This window comes from Sturnira hondurensis, unplaced genomic scaffold, assembly GCF_014824575.4.
Source record: "Sturnira hondurensis isolate 20B ecotype Veracruz unplaced genomic scaffold, ASM1482457v3 Scaffold0005329, whole genome shotgun sequence".
NCBI classification, from domain to species: Eukaryota; Metazoa; Chordata; class Mammalia; order Chiroptera; family Phyllostomidae; genus Sturnira; species Sturnira hondurensis.
In genome coordinates, this window is record NW_028077960.1 from 6,573,281 (window position 1) to 6,590,717 (window position 17,437).

The 17,437-nt window shown below is 56.2% G+C and overlaps 1 protein-coding gene across 13 annotated transcripts in view; it reads left to right on the plus strand.

Moving 5' to 3' along the window:
• The window catches only part of TLE3 (TLE family member 3, transcriptional corepressor), a 45,291-nt gene extending 33,021 nt beyond the window's left edge, over positions 1 to 12,270 (plus strand). For 4 of the 13 annotated variants that reach the window (XM_037047167.1, XM_037047168.1, XM_037047173.1 and 1 more), the window contains exons 9-20: positions 1,613 to 1,732; positions 2,524 to 2,574; positions 3,223 to 3,375; positions 3,813 to 3,954; positions 4,445 to 4,644; positions 5,398 to 5,498; positions 6,277 to 6,526; positions 6,883 to 7,130; positions 7,600 to 7,747; positions 8,545 to 8,695; positions 9,526 to 9,602; positions 10,304 to 12,270. In XM_037047167.1, the coding sequence (XP_036903062.1) occupies positions 1,613 to 1,732; positions 2,524 to 2,574; positions 3,223 to 3,375; positions 3,813 to 3,954; positions 4,445 to 4,644; positions 5,398 to 5,498; positions 6,277 to 6,526; positions 6,883 to 7,130; positions 7,600 to 7,747; positions 8,545 to 8,695; positions 9,526 to 9,602; positions 10,304 to 10,411 (1,749 nt within the window). In that variant the 3' untranslated portion in view covers positions 10,412 to 12,270. The remainder of the gene's footprint in view (positions 1 to 1,612; positions 1,733 to 2,523; positions 2,575 to 3,222; positions 3,376 to 3,812; positions 3,955 to 4,444; positions 4,645 to 5,397; positions 5,499 to 6,276; positions 6,527 to 6,882; positions 7,131 to 7,599; positions 7,748 to 8,544; positions 8,696 to 9,525; positions 9,603 to 10,303) is intronic. The other 9 variants (XM_037047172.1, XM_037047177.1, XM_037047175.1 and 6 more) reach the window with 6 other exon arrangements.
• Positions 12,271 to 17,437: the final 5,167 nt, after the last annotated feature.

Sequence of the window (17,437 nt, forward strand, 5' to 3'; positions counted from 1 at the left end):
TCTCCAAGCCGCGCTCTGAGTCGCAAGGAGAAACACGAGCTGCCGCCCGCCCCCTCCTCTCTGCCCGCCCGCGAGGACAGGGCCTGGAAGCATTTCTGCTTAGCACGGGGCGGCCACCATCGGAGGAAAGGAAATGAAACGACGGTGATTTTTCTGCCAGGCTCGCAGCGGCTAATTGAATTGCGACCGTGCGCACATTGCCGCCACTCTCACGGCTGTGGGGAAGGTTGCGCTGCAGTTCCATTATAACCTCCGTTTTTTTCTTCAAGGCTTGATAACTCTGCCATTTTAATTTGCTTCAGGCAGAAACTTGGCAGGGAAGGGCTGCCCAGAAACTGGCTTAGCAAAGGAAATTAAGTTCTGTGGCTGGCTCCCCCAAACACTGGCACCAGCCCCCAGAAAGTGGGGAGACAGAGGTGCACATTCATCCCTCTCGATGCCCTCTCGTGAACATGTCTCTCCGCACTGTGGGGGGGTGTCCATGGCCCGGTCTTGTCCTTCCCCTGGCTGGAAGCTCCGGGAGGGCGGTGTTTGCCGGTGCCTTCCTCCACACTGGGCCTCCCTCCCCCAGGGCCCAATGTAGGGCGGTGCTCAGAACAGGGGTTGGTGGTGAGGAAGTGAGGAAAGGTTAGGGATTTGGCCCTTAGACCAGAGTAAACCACAACAGCCCCCCTGAGGGGCTCGATTCTGACTTAGTTGTCTGGGCACAGAGGTTTGCTGGCAGGTGCTGCTCCCTGCTCCAGCCCGGTGCTGACAGCCGGCGGGTCCTCTGCGGGTGGCGCGCTCACCTGGGAACAGCATCGTTCCCAGGCCGCTTGCGAGGCTCTGCTGCCTCAGCTGTTGGCCCAGCTATCTTTTCTCTCCCCAGGCCTCAAGTTCCAAAGTGTTCTCATCCTTACGTGCTTCCTGTTTGAAGGGAGAACTCATTAGTTCTCCCTTCAGATCCAGGCCTTCTGGAACTTGGCTTTCCTTCACGTTGCCTCCTGCTGGTGGGCCTTGGGCCTACTTCTTGGCCTCTTTCCCATTGTGACAGAGGAACAGGGAGGATTGTCACCTCCTTTATGCTCTTTCCCATCTTTCGGAGGGAAGACGACGCGGTGTTTTCTGTGTCTTTGTAATCCTGGCATTTCTCTAAAGTTGCACCACCACTGAGAAAGCCTGTTGGCAGCCACTGTTCCCAGAAGGGTCAGTAAATGAAGTAGTTTCTTGCACGTGGCCCCAGGCTGTCAGCCCCGATCCATCTTTCAAGACTCGATGCGAATTTGGCTTATTCCTTCTTAGAACAAGTAACTGTGAGAGGCATGAGATGGGGGGAAGGGAGCAGGGGTGACTCCCGCCCTGACGGAGTAGAGCGTGCAGCCTCACAGTCTGGAAGGCACAGGCTCACTGCAAGATTAATTACTCGGTGTAGCGTAGCAGTGGCTTTGTGGCGATGCCAGAGGCTCTCTCAGGGGGACGTAGTTTGGGGAGTTACGAGGGCTTTCCTGATGAGACACCGATGCAGCCGTGACCTGTGGACATGAAGGACACCACCAGTGACCTCCTGAGTCCCTGTGCTTAGCTGTGACTGTGTGCATGAAATACTTATACCAAGTTACCTTCCCACTTCCAGAATAACTCGGTCTCACCCTCGGAAAGCCTGCGGGCCAGTGAGAAGCACCGGAGTTCTGCAGACTACAGCATGGAAGCCAAGAAGCGGAAGGCCGAGGAGAAGGACAGCCTGAGTCGATACGTGCGTCTGGGCGTGGTGGGCTCTCCTGGGGTTGTGTTGGGCAGGCGGGGGACATGGGAGGCCCCACAGGACCCGAGCTGTGAGTGAGTCACAGAGATAGGTGGGAGCAAGGATAGGAGTAGTGGAGCCTGGGGAAGGGGGTAGGGAGGGATCTGGGGAGAACTGAGGGTACCTCCTATGGACAGGCCAGCAACCCCAGCTGCCATCACGGCCCTCCCAGAATGCCCAGTCTGCTCCGGAAAGCTGTCCCTGGCACCTCACACTTTGACCCTACAGCGTGGTCATGCAATGTGCAGGGGTGAGAGCTGGGACAAAGGGAAGGGCGATGCTGTTCTGGGACCAGGTGGTCTTATGCCGAGCCCTGTTCAGCCACTTGGCTGCTCTATGGCTTTGGGAACATTGCACAGCTGGTCTCAGCTGCATTTCTGGGTGATGAGGCTCATCTTCCCTGTCACAGAGTGTGGAAATGGTGAAGTGAGACTGGGTCACTTCCTTGTAAATGATAGCAGATATAAAACCCATTGGGAAGTGGTGTCTGGCTCCAGAGAGACAAGTTAAAGGGGCTGAGAACTATACCGGGGCAGGTGTTGGTGAGGTTGCCAGTGCATGTGGGGGCAGAGTGACCTCAGAGCTAGGAATCCGCTGAGGAGGAGGGCTCACTTTGGTGGGCCTTGGGGTTTGGCCTGGATCAGATCCTGGCTGGTGAAAGCAGGGCAAGGATAGTTCATACCCACTGTTGCGGGGCGTGGGGGTGGGGGGGGGGCTCTTACTGGCTTCTCTCTCGTTTGCAGGACAGTGATGGGGACAAGAGTGACGATCTGGTGGTGGATGTTTCCAATGAGGTAAGGGCAGACCCGGGCTGCAGAGTACCCCTCAGTGTGGGAGGTTTCAGAGTGCTCCTTCCCTGGGTGGGAGCACAGCTGCTGTGCTGACATCAGCAGCCTGAGCAGGGCAGTGAGGCCTCTGAAGTTGGGCCATCAGGCTGGTGGGGAAGAACAGGGCAGGGCTTTGCTGCATGGTGGCTGGGCAAGCAAGGGCTTCCCAGGGCAGGTCTCCAGAGAGAGACCCTCAGAGATCCCAGAGCAGGGCCAGCACCAGTTCCTCAAGTTCCTCCAGATCAGCTGTGTTCCGCCCACCACCCTGGGGTCTGGAGGAGGGGGTTGTGAGCCCCTGGGTCAGCCTCCGCAGAGAAGGAGAAGCTGGAGCAGATCTACCCAGAGGCCCAGTGGTCCAGATTTGAGTCCTGAACTGTGTGTGATTTTGGGCTGGTCACCCCACTCCCACCCAGGCCTGTCTCCCCCCTTGGGGGGGGGTCTAAGGATTTTGACTAGATCATTAAGAAGTAGCCACCCCCACTTTGGAGTCTCCAGTCTGTTGCAGCCAGGCTCCTTTCTGTGTCACCCGTGCCCAGTCCCTTCCCATCCCAGGGCAGGAAGGCGTCTAGGCTGGTTATTGCTTTGAGTACAGTTCTGCATCGCTTGTGTTTTTAGGACCCAGCAACTCCCCGGGTCAGCCCTGCACACTCCCCTCCTGAAAACGGGCTGGACAAAGCCCGTGGCCTGAAAAAGGACGCCCCCACCAGCCCCGCCTCGGTGGCCTCCTCCAGTAGCACACCTTCCTCCAAGACCAAAGACCTTGGTCATGTATGTGGGGTCCGGTCCAGTGCTTCGAGGCTGGGAAAGGGCTGGGGAGGGTCGGGTAGAGGGAAAAGGTCCTGGAAGAGAGACAGGAGCTGGGGTGGTGCTGGCTGGAGGGCAGAGGGTGGAGTAGGATGAACATGCCTCGGGGTTTGGCCCAGGTTCAAATGCCGGCTCTATCATTAATTGTCTGAACCCCGTGCTGACTAGTTGACGTTTCTGAGCCTTGGTTGCTGAATCTATAAAGTGGGACCAGTCACCATAGTCTCTGCTCAACAAGGTTGGGCAAGAATTGAGTGGCTTTGGGGCAGAAGATTCAAAACTGGGGTTGGGGCTGGCCCCATGCTCAATGTGGCGACCGGCACTGGGCGTGTGAGGTAAAGCCTGGCATTTGAGGTAAAGAGCTTCATGGTCTCCTTGGTCTCTGTGTCTTCTCCTTTCAGAACGACAAATCCTCCACCCCTGGGCTCAAGTCCAACACACCAACCCCGAGGAACGATGCCCCGACTCCAGGCACCAGCACGACCCCAGGGCTCCGGTCGATGCCAGGCAAACCTCCGGGCATGGACCCGATAGGTATAATGGGTAGGCACGACGGGGCTGGGGTGCCGTGGTTGTGGGGGGTCTGCCCAGACCAGAGCTGCAGCTACACAGATGGGCTGTGGCTCTCCGGGTCTGCCTTTGTGGGCACTTCATGGGCAGGTTTCAGGAGGAGAGGAACTGGTATTTTAGCCCTGGTGGTAGGGCTTAGTGGGGCCACCTCTGGGCTAGGTGTGTGCCAGGAGCCCCGGGCAGGTCAGGATACCCACTGTTTGTTCCTGCCTCCTGTTGTTAGTTCTGTGAGGTTTTGAACAACTCCTTCCTTTGGGCTTCCATGACCTGCTCCGAGAAACAAGATGAACACTTCTCTCATTTTGAGCCTTCTTAAGCTATGGAGATGGGGGTCCCAGTTAGAAGGGCTCACTCTGAGAGGATTGCTGCTAGGTGGCCTAGTGGCCTGGGTTCTGTCCTGGAAAGAAGGGTGGGGCCCACTCCCCTTGATGGCCACCTCCCACTGATGCCCACCTCCTTGCAGCTTCAGCCCTGCGCACGCCCATCTCCATCACCAGCTCCTACGCGGCGCCCTTTGCCATGATGAGCCACCACGAGATGAACGGCTCCCTCACCAGCCCCAGTGCCTATGCCGGCCTCCACAACATCCCGCCCCAGATGAGCGCGGCCGCCGCTGCCGCCGCAGCCGCCTATGGCCGATCGCCAATGGTGAGCTTTGGAGCTGTACGTAGACTTTTTGGCTCCTTTTTGGGGGACTGGCAAGGAGTAGGGAGCTGGTGAGGCTTAAGGGGCACTTCATGTACACCAAAGGGGACCCCAGGGTCTCACCGCCAGGCAACCAGCTGCCTTTGGGGTAAAGTGCTCCTTAGAAACAACTTGGGAATCTGTAGACCTGGGCCCCACCCCGGCCTGCCCATCGTTTCCTCTCAGGATGCACCTCCCTGGCTGCCCCTCTCTGTCTGGGTAGTAGAGCTGACCCCTGTCTCTCTGGGCCCCCCTGGGGTGGGACCCCAAGATAAGTCAGGTGACTTCCAGGGAGCAGGGGTTCAGCAAACAGGGCTGCATGTTACACCAGGGGTCATCTGTTAGCATTGATGAGCAGTTCGGACTGGGTTGGTAGGAGAGAGAGGGGTGATTTTCAGGAGACAGTTTCTTTTATCTCCCGTACCTGGTGTGGCTTCCTCTTCGTGTGACAAGCCCACTGGGACACTGTGGAGGAACTGAAGAGGGGTGGGGAAATGGGGGAGGCAGAGGATGCTGGTTCAGAGTTGGGAGGTCTGGACGGCCACCCCATCCCTGCCCTTGTCCCGGGCACAGCTCTTGGCCCTCCTGGGCCTGTTTCCTCTGAATCAGTGGGGTCTGCTCTGCTTGTCTGTCTCCGGGGCCTGGAGAAGCAGTGCTGTGCAGGCAGGACCCAAGAAGTAGAGGAGGAGGAGGGCCCGGGGTGGGGGGATATATGGTGTATCTCTCACGAAGGGCTGGCCTTGTCTTGCCTTACAGGTTGGTTTTGACCCTCACCCCCCGATGCGGGCGGCGGGCCTGCCCTCGAGCCTCACCTCCATTCCTGGGGGAAAACCGTAAGCTCTGGCTGTCCTGCTTGCATGCTTCTCGGGGAGGGTAGAGGAGAGCACACCCCCCTCCCCATCCCCGGCCCTGGTGGGCCTCCTCCCTTGAGAGGTTCTTACAGGCCAGGCTGTAGTCTGTCCATACTCCTGTTCAGCCCAGGGTTCTTTCTGAAAGGGGAACTGAGAGGAGTTGGAGGGTCTGGTCAGTGGGATCTGGAAGGGAAGGAATACCACAGGTGTTAGGGCCTCCTGATCAAATGAGACGGTTGACCTGGGGGTTCCTTTGGGTTCTGCCTGTTTGAAACGCCCCCAGCTGACACCCACTGTAGCGTGAAACAGTAGGCAGACCGCGCCTGCTTTCCTCCTGCTCCGATGTGTACTTTATGATTTATTTGGAGATGTAAACAGGTTTCCAACTCAATGTCACTGGCTCCTGAGGAGGAGGAGGCATCCTGCTGGGTCCTTTTCAGGGGTGGTCGGTGTGGTAGGGGTGTCGTAGATAACCCCTATCGAAGGTAATGGGAGAGGCCGCTCCCAGGCACAGGTGGGGCTAGTGACCTGGCTCAGAGTAAGGATGTGTAAGCAGGAGCAGAAGTCAAGGCAGGAATAGTAATCATTCCCCACTCCGGTGGAGCCTAGCCAAGGGAGTTGGGGTTACTGGGTTCCCTAAGATTTGGGGGGAAGCTGGAGGCAGGGAGGCCAGTCCGGGTGGTGCCGGTGGAACTGGGTAGGACATGGAGCCACCGGAGAGGACTGGGGACAGCAGAAGTGACAGGTCTCGCCCTTTCAGAGCATACTCTTTCCACGTGAGCGCCGATGGGCAGATGCAGCCTGTGCCCTTCCCCCATGACGCCCTGGCAGGCCCCGGCATCCCAAGACATGCCCGGCAGATCAACACACTCAGTCATGGCGAGGTGGTGTGTGCCGTGACCATCAGCAACCCCACGCGGCACGTCTACACAGGCGGCAAGGGCTGTGTGAAAATCTGGGACATCAGCCAGCCAGGCAGCAAGAGCCCCATCTCCCAGCTGGACTGCCTGGTGAGGATTCCAGGGCTGTGGGCACCTCTTGTGGGCATGGGGGAGCAGGGTAGCCGGGGCCAGGGGAGAGCCTTGTCGACCTGCTCTGGCTCAGCCCTGTATAATTGGCTGGGTGACTTTGGGCAAGCAGCTAACCCCCCCTAAACCCTGGTTTTACTAAGTGGAGATGATACTGACTTTCTGGGGTTTGTGAAAAAAAAATGCATGGAAGATCGAAGGGTTGGGAATGAGCAGTGGAGGTGGCCGGGCAGAAGGTGAGCAGGGATGGCGAGAGTTCTTAAAATTGCTGGGCGGGACTCTTCTGGTCCCTGGGAAGGGAGGTGGGCAACTCCCCACACTGCCCTTTCTTCCTCCAGAACAGGGACAACTACATCCGCTCCTGCAAGCTGCTCCCCGACGGGCGCACGCTCATCGTGGGCGGTGAGGCCAGCACGCTCACCATCTGGGACCTGGCCTCTCCCACACCCCGCATCAAGGCTGAGCTGACGTCTTCTGCCCCCGCCTGCTATGCCCTGGCCATCAGCCCTGATGCCAAAGTCTGCTTTTCCTGCTGCAGTGATGGGAACATCGCCGTGTGGGACCTGCACAACCAGACGCTGGTCCGGTGAGGTCATGGGAGGGACCTCGTGCGTGTCAGCCAGCCCCACGGGAGAGGGGCACAGTGCTGTGCCTTCCCCAGAACGAGACCTAGTGCTGCAGCAGCAGCAGCAGGGCTGGCCCGGAGTCGGCCCTCGGTGTACGTGGGCCGTCTTTGTTCATCACGTTACTATTCGGCTTGTGTAATCAATCAGCCCTTAGTCGAACAGGGTAAGGAGAGGGATTAAGGATGCACGTTGAGGAGGCACCGAGTATCTGCCTAGGAAGATTCCTTTGTTATGAACCTGCCCGTGGACAGGACCCCTGAGTGGATAGGAGAGGGGCCAGGCCTGGCTCTGCTGCAGGCTCACTGGGGGACACGGGCACATGGTAAACCCCCTTCTGGGCCTCAGTTTTCTCTTCTGTTCAGAAGAGGCTGCCAGCTTGGAATCCAGGGGTTCTTCAACTCACCCCTCCTCCCCGCTTGGCCTTCACAGGCAGTTCCAGGGCCACACGGATGGGGCCAGCTGCATAGACATCTCCCACGACGGCACCAAGCTGTGGACCGGGGGCCTGGACAACACCGTGCGCTCCTGGGATCTGCGGGAGGGCCGGCAGCTGCAGCAGCATGACTTCACCTCCCAGGTGACCAGCCGAGGCTCTTCTCCCCCCTCCCCAGCCCAGAGCAGCGTGTTTCCTCCTGGGACCCACTGAGCTGGGTCTGGGGACCAAGGGGCCCTTATAGGTGGTCATTGCCAAGGGATTTGAGACCAACCTGGGCCATCTGGGATGGCTTCCTGAAGGAAGCAGCAATGAAATAGAGTCAACAAGGCCTTGGAATTAGACACACTTGACCCAGCTGCTTAGCTTTAACTCCCAGCTCCTCCACTGTTGAGGGCTTTGGCCTCAGTTCCTCACTTCTGAGATGGGAATTATAGTAGGCGGCCGCAGCACCTCCTCGGTCTGGCGTAAGCACCTGGCATGGGTCCTCGAAAAGCTGCAGCCATTCGCCTGGCTCATAGGGAGCGTTCTGTCAATGCTAGGTGTTACAACTTTTTTGCTGTTTTTACTGCCCATTTTAATATTTTAGTCATAACATGTTTAATATGTTAGCGTTTTAGTCACTCGTGGTTTTCCTTAAGGTAAGACAGAAGTCACAGACAGAGAGGAACTTTGAAAGTAAAAGATCTGTGTCACTCTGAGTGCGAATCCTGGCTCTCCCACTTACTTTCTCGAGTCAGCAACCTCTCTGAGCCTCGGCCTCCTCTCCCAGAAAGTGGAGGGTGGGAGGGGTGGGAGGGGAGTCCCATCCCATACCCCTGGACTACTCGGCTGAGGCAGAGGAGGGCTTGGCTTTGCAAAGGGCAGGTGGGAGGTGATGGGGAAGGAGTGGCGGGGCACTGGAGGGCAGAGGAGGCTGAGCTCATCTCCCCCCCTCGCAGATCTTCTCTCTGGGCTACTGCCCCACCGGAGAGTGGCTGGCGGTGGGCATGGAGAGCAGCAACGTGGAGGTGCTGCACCACACCAAGCCGGACAAGTACCAGCTGCACCTGCACGAGAGCTGCGTGCTCTCCCTCAAGTTCGCCTACTGCGGTGAGCCGGGGGCGCGGCGGCCCTGGCAGCCTGGCCTGGCCTCTGTGTACAGATGAGGGCCCCACGCTTACAGTCGGAGCAGAGCCTCTTGGCCCTGACTGGTGCCCCCCATCCTTAATCCCTCAAACGCAGATACTGCCCCAGGGTACTGAGCTCTCCTGACACCAGGCCACAGCCAGTGGCTGCTAGCCTAGGGCAGTCAAACTGCAGGCAGTCCCCCCAGGCGGTTAAGACTGCAGGCTTTGGCTGAGAGCCCTGGATTGGACAGTCTGCTCCTCCACTGACAAGTGTGCAGCCTGGGACACATCTCATCGTCTCTGACTCCCATGGGTCTTACTCTATCGCCTGGGAGTAGCACAGCGCCCACCACATGGCTTTGGGGGAGCACAGTACCTTGCTGCTGATGGCGCCCTGGCAGAGTGCAGGTGCCTGCTGCCTTCCAGCCTCAGTTGGAGCTACAGGCGCAGGGCTTGCTTTGCCACTTTCCAGCGATTCCTGCTGTCTTCCTGTAGAAATGAGAAGGATCAGCCCACTGTTGTGGCTTTAAAAGAATGTTTTTGGAACCTGTAATTGCTGTGATTAAGTGCGAAACCTGCCTTTTTCCGTCTCGGCCCCCCTCCTCTCCCCTGATTGCAGAGAAAGGCGTTTTCCGGGTGTCCATGTATCTGTTATGTGTCTTGCTTGAAAAATGGCTCTTGAAAGCAGAGTCGGCTAAGCACTGGTTAGTGGTTCACGCTGCATTTCCATGGCAGCTGGCCAGGTCTGGGGTAGGTCTTAACTTCAGAGGGCAACAGGTCCCAACCAGACCTTTCTTTGCCTCTCGCCTACAGGCAAGTGGTTTGTGAGCACTGGGAAAGATAACCTTCTCAACGCCTGGAGGACACCATATGGAGCCAGCATATTCCAGGTACCACCTGCCCTCCGAATGCCCCTCTTGGCTCTGCCCCGAGTCAGGGCGGAGCTGTGGTGATGGCCAAGGGGAGATTGGGAGGCAAAGCAGGACCTGCCGTGGCCCTTCCAGCCCCTACCTGCTGGGTCCAGTATGGGTCTCCAGAAACTTGGGCACATCAGCAGGACGCTGTCTGCTGTTGACGGCATATGACTGCTCCAGGCAGGGGCTTTTATAGTGTTTCAAGACCCCACAGGAGTGAGAACAGGCCCCTGGCTCTGGCCAGGTACTGAGCATTTGGAGAGGGTGTGTTGCAGTGGAGCAAACAGGGCAGCTTTTTTCAGAGCTGTGCTGCCTGGTGTTTGAGTAAGTTTGTGTTTCATCAATGTGAGGAGAGCCGGGGCGAAAGCAAAAGGATCTAGCAAGAGGTGAGAGAGGAAGGAAGCTTCTTACGATTTCTTTACCATCTGGGGCCTGACACTGAAGACGGCAGTGGGCCCTGTCAGCAAGCTGCTCCCTGTGGAGAAGCCCAGGGAAGGGGTGTCTGTGAGGGGAGGTACCTGCTGGGCTGTGTCAGAGGCCACGCTGCGTGCGCTCTGGGGCGGAGCTCTGGGGGGGGGGGGGCGGTGCAGGGGGTTTAATTCAGAGCATTGAAGTGGTGTGAAGAGAAAGTGATCCCTGCCTTTTTTCCTTCCCATATCTTGCTGCCTCTCCTCCAGTCTAAGGAATCCTCGTCTGTCTTGAGTTGTGACATTTCGGCAGATGACAAGTACATTGTAACAGGCTCTGGTGACAAGAAGGCCACGGTTTACGAGGTCATCTACTAAACAAGGACTATAACAGGGCTGTCAGACTCTGGGAGGAAAAGACTGAGCTGTGACGAGGAGATCCTGGCGAGGGCTCCCGAGGATGGCGAGGCCGGCCAGCAGCCCGGCGTTCCAGGGCTGCGCTCCGGCGGGCTGGGAGGGCGCACCTGCACGTCCGACTCTGCGCTGCGTTGCTGCGTCCCACAGACTCCGATGGATTTCTCTCCTCCTCCCCTCACCGTCCTGGCAGATGCTACTAATAGATTTATTTGGAGGCTTATGGCTCCAGCTCCCCACAGACACCTGACTCTGTCTTTCCTTCCCTTTTCTTTTGGTCTGTCCCCATGCCCTGAGCCGGGGACACTGGGGAGGACGGCATCTGTGCGGGGGAGGGGGGTCTTATTTTCCTCCTTGTGCGGCGCACAAGGTGTGTGAAAAGTGTACATAACAGACTCACGTCTTGGACTGGGCAGCGGGGGGAGGAGGCTGCTTCTCACCAGAAACGCTAGCCGTGTATTCGCCTGCTGTATTTGTAATCCACTCGTGGTGGTGGTGGTTTTTGTTTGTTTGTTTTTTGTTTGAAACAGAAAGTCCTGCAGGGGGAGGGGAAGGTATGGGGAGAGAGATCCCGGGTGGAGGAGGGGCACCGCGGGGGCGCCCAGACTGACCAGCCGGGGACCCTGGGGTGAGTGTGCCTCCACGTGGGCTTGGGCCTCCTCCCAGGAGGGCGGGGACCAAGATGGACACTGCGCCGACCAGCACTTGCGTCGGGGGCCAGCCTGGGCGAAGGGCCCCAGAGATGGTCAGATTTTCCTGTGGCCTTCCGCACTTCGTCTGTCCCTTGCTCTGCCACTCTCGCTCAGGGCCCGGACTCTTGCTCACTCACCCTCCCCTCCTTGCCCGTCTGTCTTGGGTGCGCACTTAGTTGTGTTGGGAAATGGAGTTCAGAGGCGCTCCCTCTTCGTCCCTTCTTAGTCTGCGGACAAAACCTAAACCGGACAGAAAGTTAGAAGAAAGCATAGCAACTCAGCTCAGGGAGCTACCAGAGAAAAATAGCAACTGATGTGGGTGCTTTTTTTTTTTTATTTGAATAAAGAATTAGAAGTGCTGTCCTTTTATAACATGCCTTTGCCCCTTTCCTGCCCGTTACGGGGGAAGAATATTTAGCCTGCAGGATTGAGGCTAAGAGGACGATCTCCCCCCCCACGGCACCGAGGCACCAGGCAGGGTGGCGGGCTGAGGGTGCTGGGGGCCGGGGCACCGGTGGCCTGGCGCACGGTGGTGGCTTTTTGCAGATTTCTCTCGAGCCCAGACAGCTTACAAGTAGGACATCATCTCCTGCAGGCACTGTTCTTTGCTACCAGTATGTTTTGAGGAGTTAGCATTCGGGTTTTTTGTTTGTTTGTTTGTTTGTTTTTCTGGTCTTTTTTCTTTCTTCTAAGGAAAAGCTAAAGGCCCGTTTGAGTCCTGGTGATGGGCTCTCCATGGATGTAGCATATGGAAGATAATTTTTATACTGCATTTTATGGCTTATTTTATAATGTGTGATTCTGTCTGTTGAGAAGGTAGGAGGGCTCCACTGAAAATCGCCTGTATTCGGCGGTCGTGCTCCTGTGCCAGCAGCCCCCCCGACCGCAAGGAGAGGCCACCGAGACTGGCCAGGCGCTCTGTACCTTTCTGAGGCTGGGGGAGAGGCTGGCTAGAGTCAGTCTCCCTGTCTTTCTCGTCTCTCTGTCTGTCTCAGATGTTCATCTGCCACTGTTAAGGCTGTAGCCACAAGGGAGGGTGAGGGTAGACGTTGATTACTGAAGAAAAGAGAAAATGAAAAGTCATTGTAATGAGCTGTTTTTATATTTTTAAAAGTTACTATTTAAAGGTTGGTTTCATTGTTGCGTTTTAATTGCCTCTCCCCACGGTTTGTCAGAAGAGGGTCTGGGCCACTGTCACCCTCAAGTCCTGGATCCTGGGCGATGGCCTTTGTCATCTCGAAACAAAAGCTGTTCTCATTTCAAAGTATTTCCCACGCTGTCCCCACCCCCCCCACCCCCGATCTGATTGTGCGGATACTGAAGGGGAGTGTTTCACATTCAGCCCTGCCTCCCGGCCTGGCCAGTCTAAGCCCCAGAGAATGGGGGTGGGAGCTGTGATTTCCTCCAGGCTGGTGGCAGGACAGAGTTCCCCGAGGGAAGGCTGCAGTAGGTTAACACCCAAGTCTTACACAGCCGTCAGTGCGAGCTGGAAAAATGTGAACCGCAGGTGCAGTTGCCAAGTGTCCATGAACAGCTGTATGCTGAAAACCCAGCTCATTTTTTTAAACAAATTTAGATGGTATGGCAGGGAGGGGGGGCGACCTTCCATCCCTAGGTTGCCGAGGTGTGTTTCAAGGCTGAGGAGAGGTTTGCGGAAGGGGCAGGAGTGCAGGTCAGTGCGCCCAGGGCGCTGGGGCAGGGCCATTCCAGGCCTTTGGGTTTCATGCCTCCATTGTTGGAGTCTTCAGAACTGGGGACTGAAGGTTTCCAACTCCTTATTGGGTCCAAGTCGTAAGTCACAAATAATTGCCTGCTGGCATTTCTTACAAGAAAAAGCTTTGCTAAAGAAGAGTGACAGAATGAAGCAGTTTCACATCCTGGAAAGGACAGCTGGCCTCACACAGGACCGTGTAGCCGGAGAGGCGGCCCCGGGAGCCTGTGGAGAGGCTCTGGCTGCGATTCGGCTTACAGCTTTATCAGCTGGCTTTCCCCCTCTATTGCTGACACTTTTACAGATGTCCCCATTTCCCCCCTTGGCCACCTCACCCCAGCCCTCGCTTCCCTGGCCCTCTGGCCATCACCACGCTGCTGTCTATGACTGTGCGTATTTATGTCCTTTGGCTTCTGCATTCGTCCCCCACTCCCGACAGCTGTCAGGAGTTCCATGTGGCGCCCGTGCCCCTGTTTCTATCTTGTTCATCGGTTTATCCTGTTTTTCAGACTCCATAAGAAATTGAGATCATGCGGTGTTTAGTAAAACCGCACCTCTGTGGTCCACCCTGCTCACTTGTCCAGGCCCATACGTTGCCTAGAGGGTCACATGGTAGGCTCTAGCCAGAAAATCCTGGGTGTGCCTAGGACTTGCCTAGGGGTTGCCCACCGCTGCCATGACCGCGTTGGAGTCGGAGTGCATGGGACCCGGTGAGTGGAAGAGGAAGACAGACCACTGTCAGCAAATGCTTATTCAGAGTGAAGCCAGTGTTGCTCCCATTTCTGAGAAGGGGAGGTGTTCTCTGGAAGGCTGTTCTACCAAGATTTCCTGCTCACCACCCAGGATGGCAAGATGACCAAGATTCAGTCCCGGCCGTAGAAGCTCAAAGTTGAGGGTGGGGAGAGACAACACAGCCCCTTTATTTGACTTGTGCAAGTGGCAGTGGGGACACAGCTTCAGCTTCAGGTTCAGCTGCTGGCACTGGACTCCCGCCTCTTCTCACTGCACGGTGTGCCGTGGCCTGGCTGCCTCCACCCACCACTCCAAGGCTTTCCATTCAGCTTCTTAGAGACCCAGAATCTGTCAGTTCCTCAGGAGTGAATTGGTATGTTAGCCGTTGACTGATAGGGTGATTCCTCCCCACTTTAACCCTATGGGGAGGGCCACACTCATGGAAAACAACCCAGTGCAACCCTTAATGCGCCCGGGTGCCCTGCTCCCCCATCCCGAATAATGACAGAGGGCCTTGCCACCATGTGTCTAGCCTTTTAAAATTACCCCCGAACCTCCTCCTCCTCATGCAAAAACCCTGGCTCGGACCAATAGCAATTGCACCACACCTGTTTGCTTGTCTGTCCACCCAGCTGGACTAGTTCCCCCGAAGGACAGTGCCCAGGCCTTAACCGGCTCTGGGCAGTTCCAGCGAACAGTGAGATTATCCTCCTGGTTCTCAGGTGAGCCCGGGCGTCACAGTGCTTGGAGCTGAAGCCCAGGGAAGGGAGACAGCTGCGGTTCTTTGTGCTCTCGTGCTGCCCGTGCCCCAAGTAAGGAGATTGGATTAGACAAAGAGGATGGGGTGTCCGAGCTACCTTCGGGATTGTGTGTAAGTGTCTTGGTCAGCCCTAGCAACAGCTGAGCAGGCGTCTCTTGCCGGCCTGCCTGTCACTGCCCAGCTGTTGCTGTCGCCCTCCCTTAGCCCCACCCAGCACAGGCAGCCACTGCCCTCTCCTGTAGGGTCTGCAGGAAGGCACGGAGTCACAGCTGGCCATCCGGTACCCCATGATGGTGGACTGTGAATTTTTTTCCCCAAGAGCAAATTTGAAAATGAGTATTTTTAATATAAAGCATAGCAAGTAAATGTGGACATTTTTTTATTTGCATGGTTAGGCACCGCTTGATTTTTTTTGCATGTGGTACTCTATTCCGGTACCCATGAAGCATTTTTAGACGTTAGCCAAAATTGGGCCTTTGAGATTTGAAGACACATCTATGCTGAGCCTCTGGTTTTATGCATGGGACAATTAAGGCCCAGAAAGGACAGGTGACTTATGTGAGTCACACAGCTTGAGCCGAGATTACAGATCACACCACCTCCCCTAAGCCCCTAGCGAACTTGGGAGCAGGGGAGGGTAGGAAGGGGAGGACTGCATGGTGTCAGGAGGATTGGAATCCAGGGAATGAGGCCTCCTGCTGCTCCTCCAGCAGGGCTGGTGAGGAAGTTCTTCCCAGAAGGGAGATGGCCAAGGAAAGTCATGGAAACCAGCCTTCTGTCTTGAGGATATCCGAGAACTCATCCACCCATCTTCCCCATGCTTCCACCTGTCTGTCCATTCACCCATTCATCCATCATCTGCCCATCTATCTGTCCATCTCTCTAGCCATCTTATCCACCCATCAATCCAGCCCGCATTTATGGGGTGAAAATCTAACATGTGCCAGGCACGGTCCTCAGTGCAGGGATGCAAAGATCAATGGGAGACAGTGCTTGCTTTCACAGCTCTCAGCCAGCTGAGAGAAACGATCACATCGACTGTCAGCTAATTGCCACTCCATGAGATATGGAGCACAAACCAGAAGATGGTCCAGCACATTAGCCCGGGTGGGGACCATCTGAGCAAGGGTTCCTAGTAGGCATGAGCTGAACTGAGACCTGAAGATTGGAGAGCTGCTGAGCCAAAGGCGGGTGGGGGAACGTGTTCTGGGCAGAAGGAAGAGCATGTGCTAACGCCTGGGTAAGAGGGAAGAATGTTGCCCTGTACCCCTCTCCTGCCCCACCCCATGTGGTTTTTGCTCCTCCCCTGCTCCAGCTCCAATCCAGTTTGCACAGGTCCTGGGTCCTGGTGACTGTACCCTGGCCAGTCTCCTCCAGTGCGGGAGCCAGGCTAGGATTTTTCACTGAGCAGGAGTGAAACTCAGGAGGGAGCTGGGCAGAGACTGGGGCTCCAGCCAGAGCCAGGAGAGGCAGGAGGGTGGGGAGGAAATGAGGGGTTGGGCTACAGTTCAGGGGCCCAGGGAATGCCTGTGAGGATCCTCAGGGCTCTAAGTCTTCAACGTAATTGGCATTCAAAAACCTAGGGATCTGGTCTTGGCCTGCTGTGGCTTGGTGGGACTATCATCCCATAACCAAAAGGTCATGGGTTTGATCCCCAGTCAGGGCACATGCCTAGGTTGTGGGTTTGGTCCCTAGTTGGGGCACCTACATGAGGCAACAGATCCTCTTGATGTTTCTTACATTGATGTTTCTCTCCCTCTTCCCCTCCCTTCCCCTCTCTCTAAAATGAATAAGCATGCCCTCAGGTGAAGATAATAATAAGACAACTGGGGCTCTGTGCACTGCATTGTTGTGCATGGTGACCCCCTTCTGTGGGAGTCCAGCCATGGAAGCTCAGTCCATTCATGCAGCACCTTCGCAGACTGCACATCTGCCCTCACTGCTTGGAGCGCCTCACTGGCCCTCCGCACAGCACTGTCCACACGCCTTAGCTTGTCGCCAGACCCGGCCCTGCACCTTTAGTGGGCTCTCAGCTCTGCTGGCTTCGCTGTGCACACCAGTCCACACACCTCCAGTGCCCTGGAAACAGCACTCTGATTTTAGGCTTCAGCCAGGAATGTCCTGCATCCTCCTTTGAACCCCTACTCATACTTTGGGACTCAGCTTCAGGGTTACCTCTTCCAGGAAGCCCGCTCTGCCCCGCCCCCACTCCTCTAGTCTGGGTTGGGCGTGTCTCCTTCGTGCCCTCGGAGCTTCCTCTTCCAGCTCTGCAGCATGAACCAGTGTTGTGACTGTCAGTTTCGTGGCATCCTTTCATGTCCACTTGACCCTCCCACCAGACAGTGAGCTCTGAGAGCAGGAACTCTCTCTTGTATCTCCAGGTCTTAGCACATAGTAGGTGCTCAGGAAATGTTGAAGGGATCAGTGTGTGTGATGAAGATAATAGCCCATATTAATAGAGTGCTTAGTATATGTCGGTGCTTTGTAAACATTGTCTAATTCCATACTTATAACTGCCCTTCAGAGTCAATGCTATTATGCTCATTTTAAGATTTTATCTATTTTTTAGAGAGAGGAGAGGAGGGAAGGGAGGGAGAAACAGAGGGAGGGACATCCCTCACACGCCCCCTCACTGGGGACCAAACCCACAAACCCGTCATGTGCCCTGAGTGGGAACTGAACTGGCAACCTTTCTCTTTGCTGGATGGCACCCAACCAGCTGAGCCATGCTGGTCGGCCTATTAGGCTCATTTTATAGATGAGGGAACTGAAGTTCAACTAGCCCAAGTTCATACGGCAAGCAGTGTTTATATGATGTCACTGCTGGCTGGATGAATGGGTAAATGAATGGTGGACTGGCTGCATCATTAGGACTGGCTCAGAAGTTTGGAAAGAACTGATCTCACAGGTGGAGGAGGAGATGAGTGACCTTGAGATGAAGAACACTGGAGGGAAAGTCAAAGGACAGATGTGCCCTGTGACCAGCTTAGGCCTTCCTCGTGTTCTTTAGGGAACCTCTCGTTGAGCAGACAACTCCACAGTGTGCTCACCCTGACCTTGAGCCGACCTCTTAGGCGGACCACAGGGCATGGCTG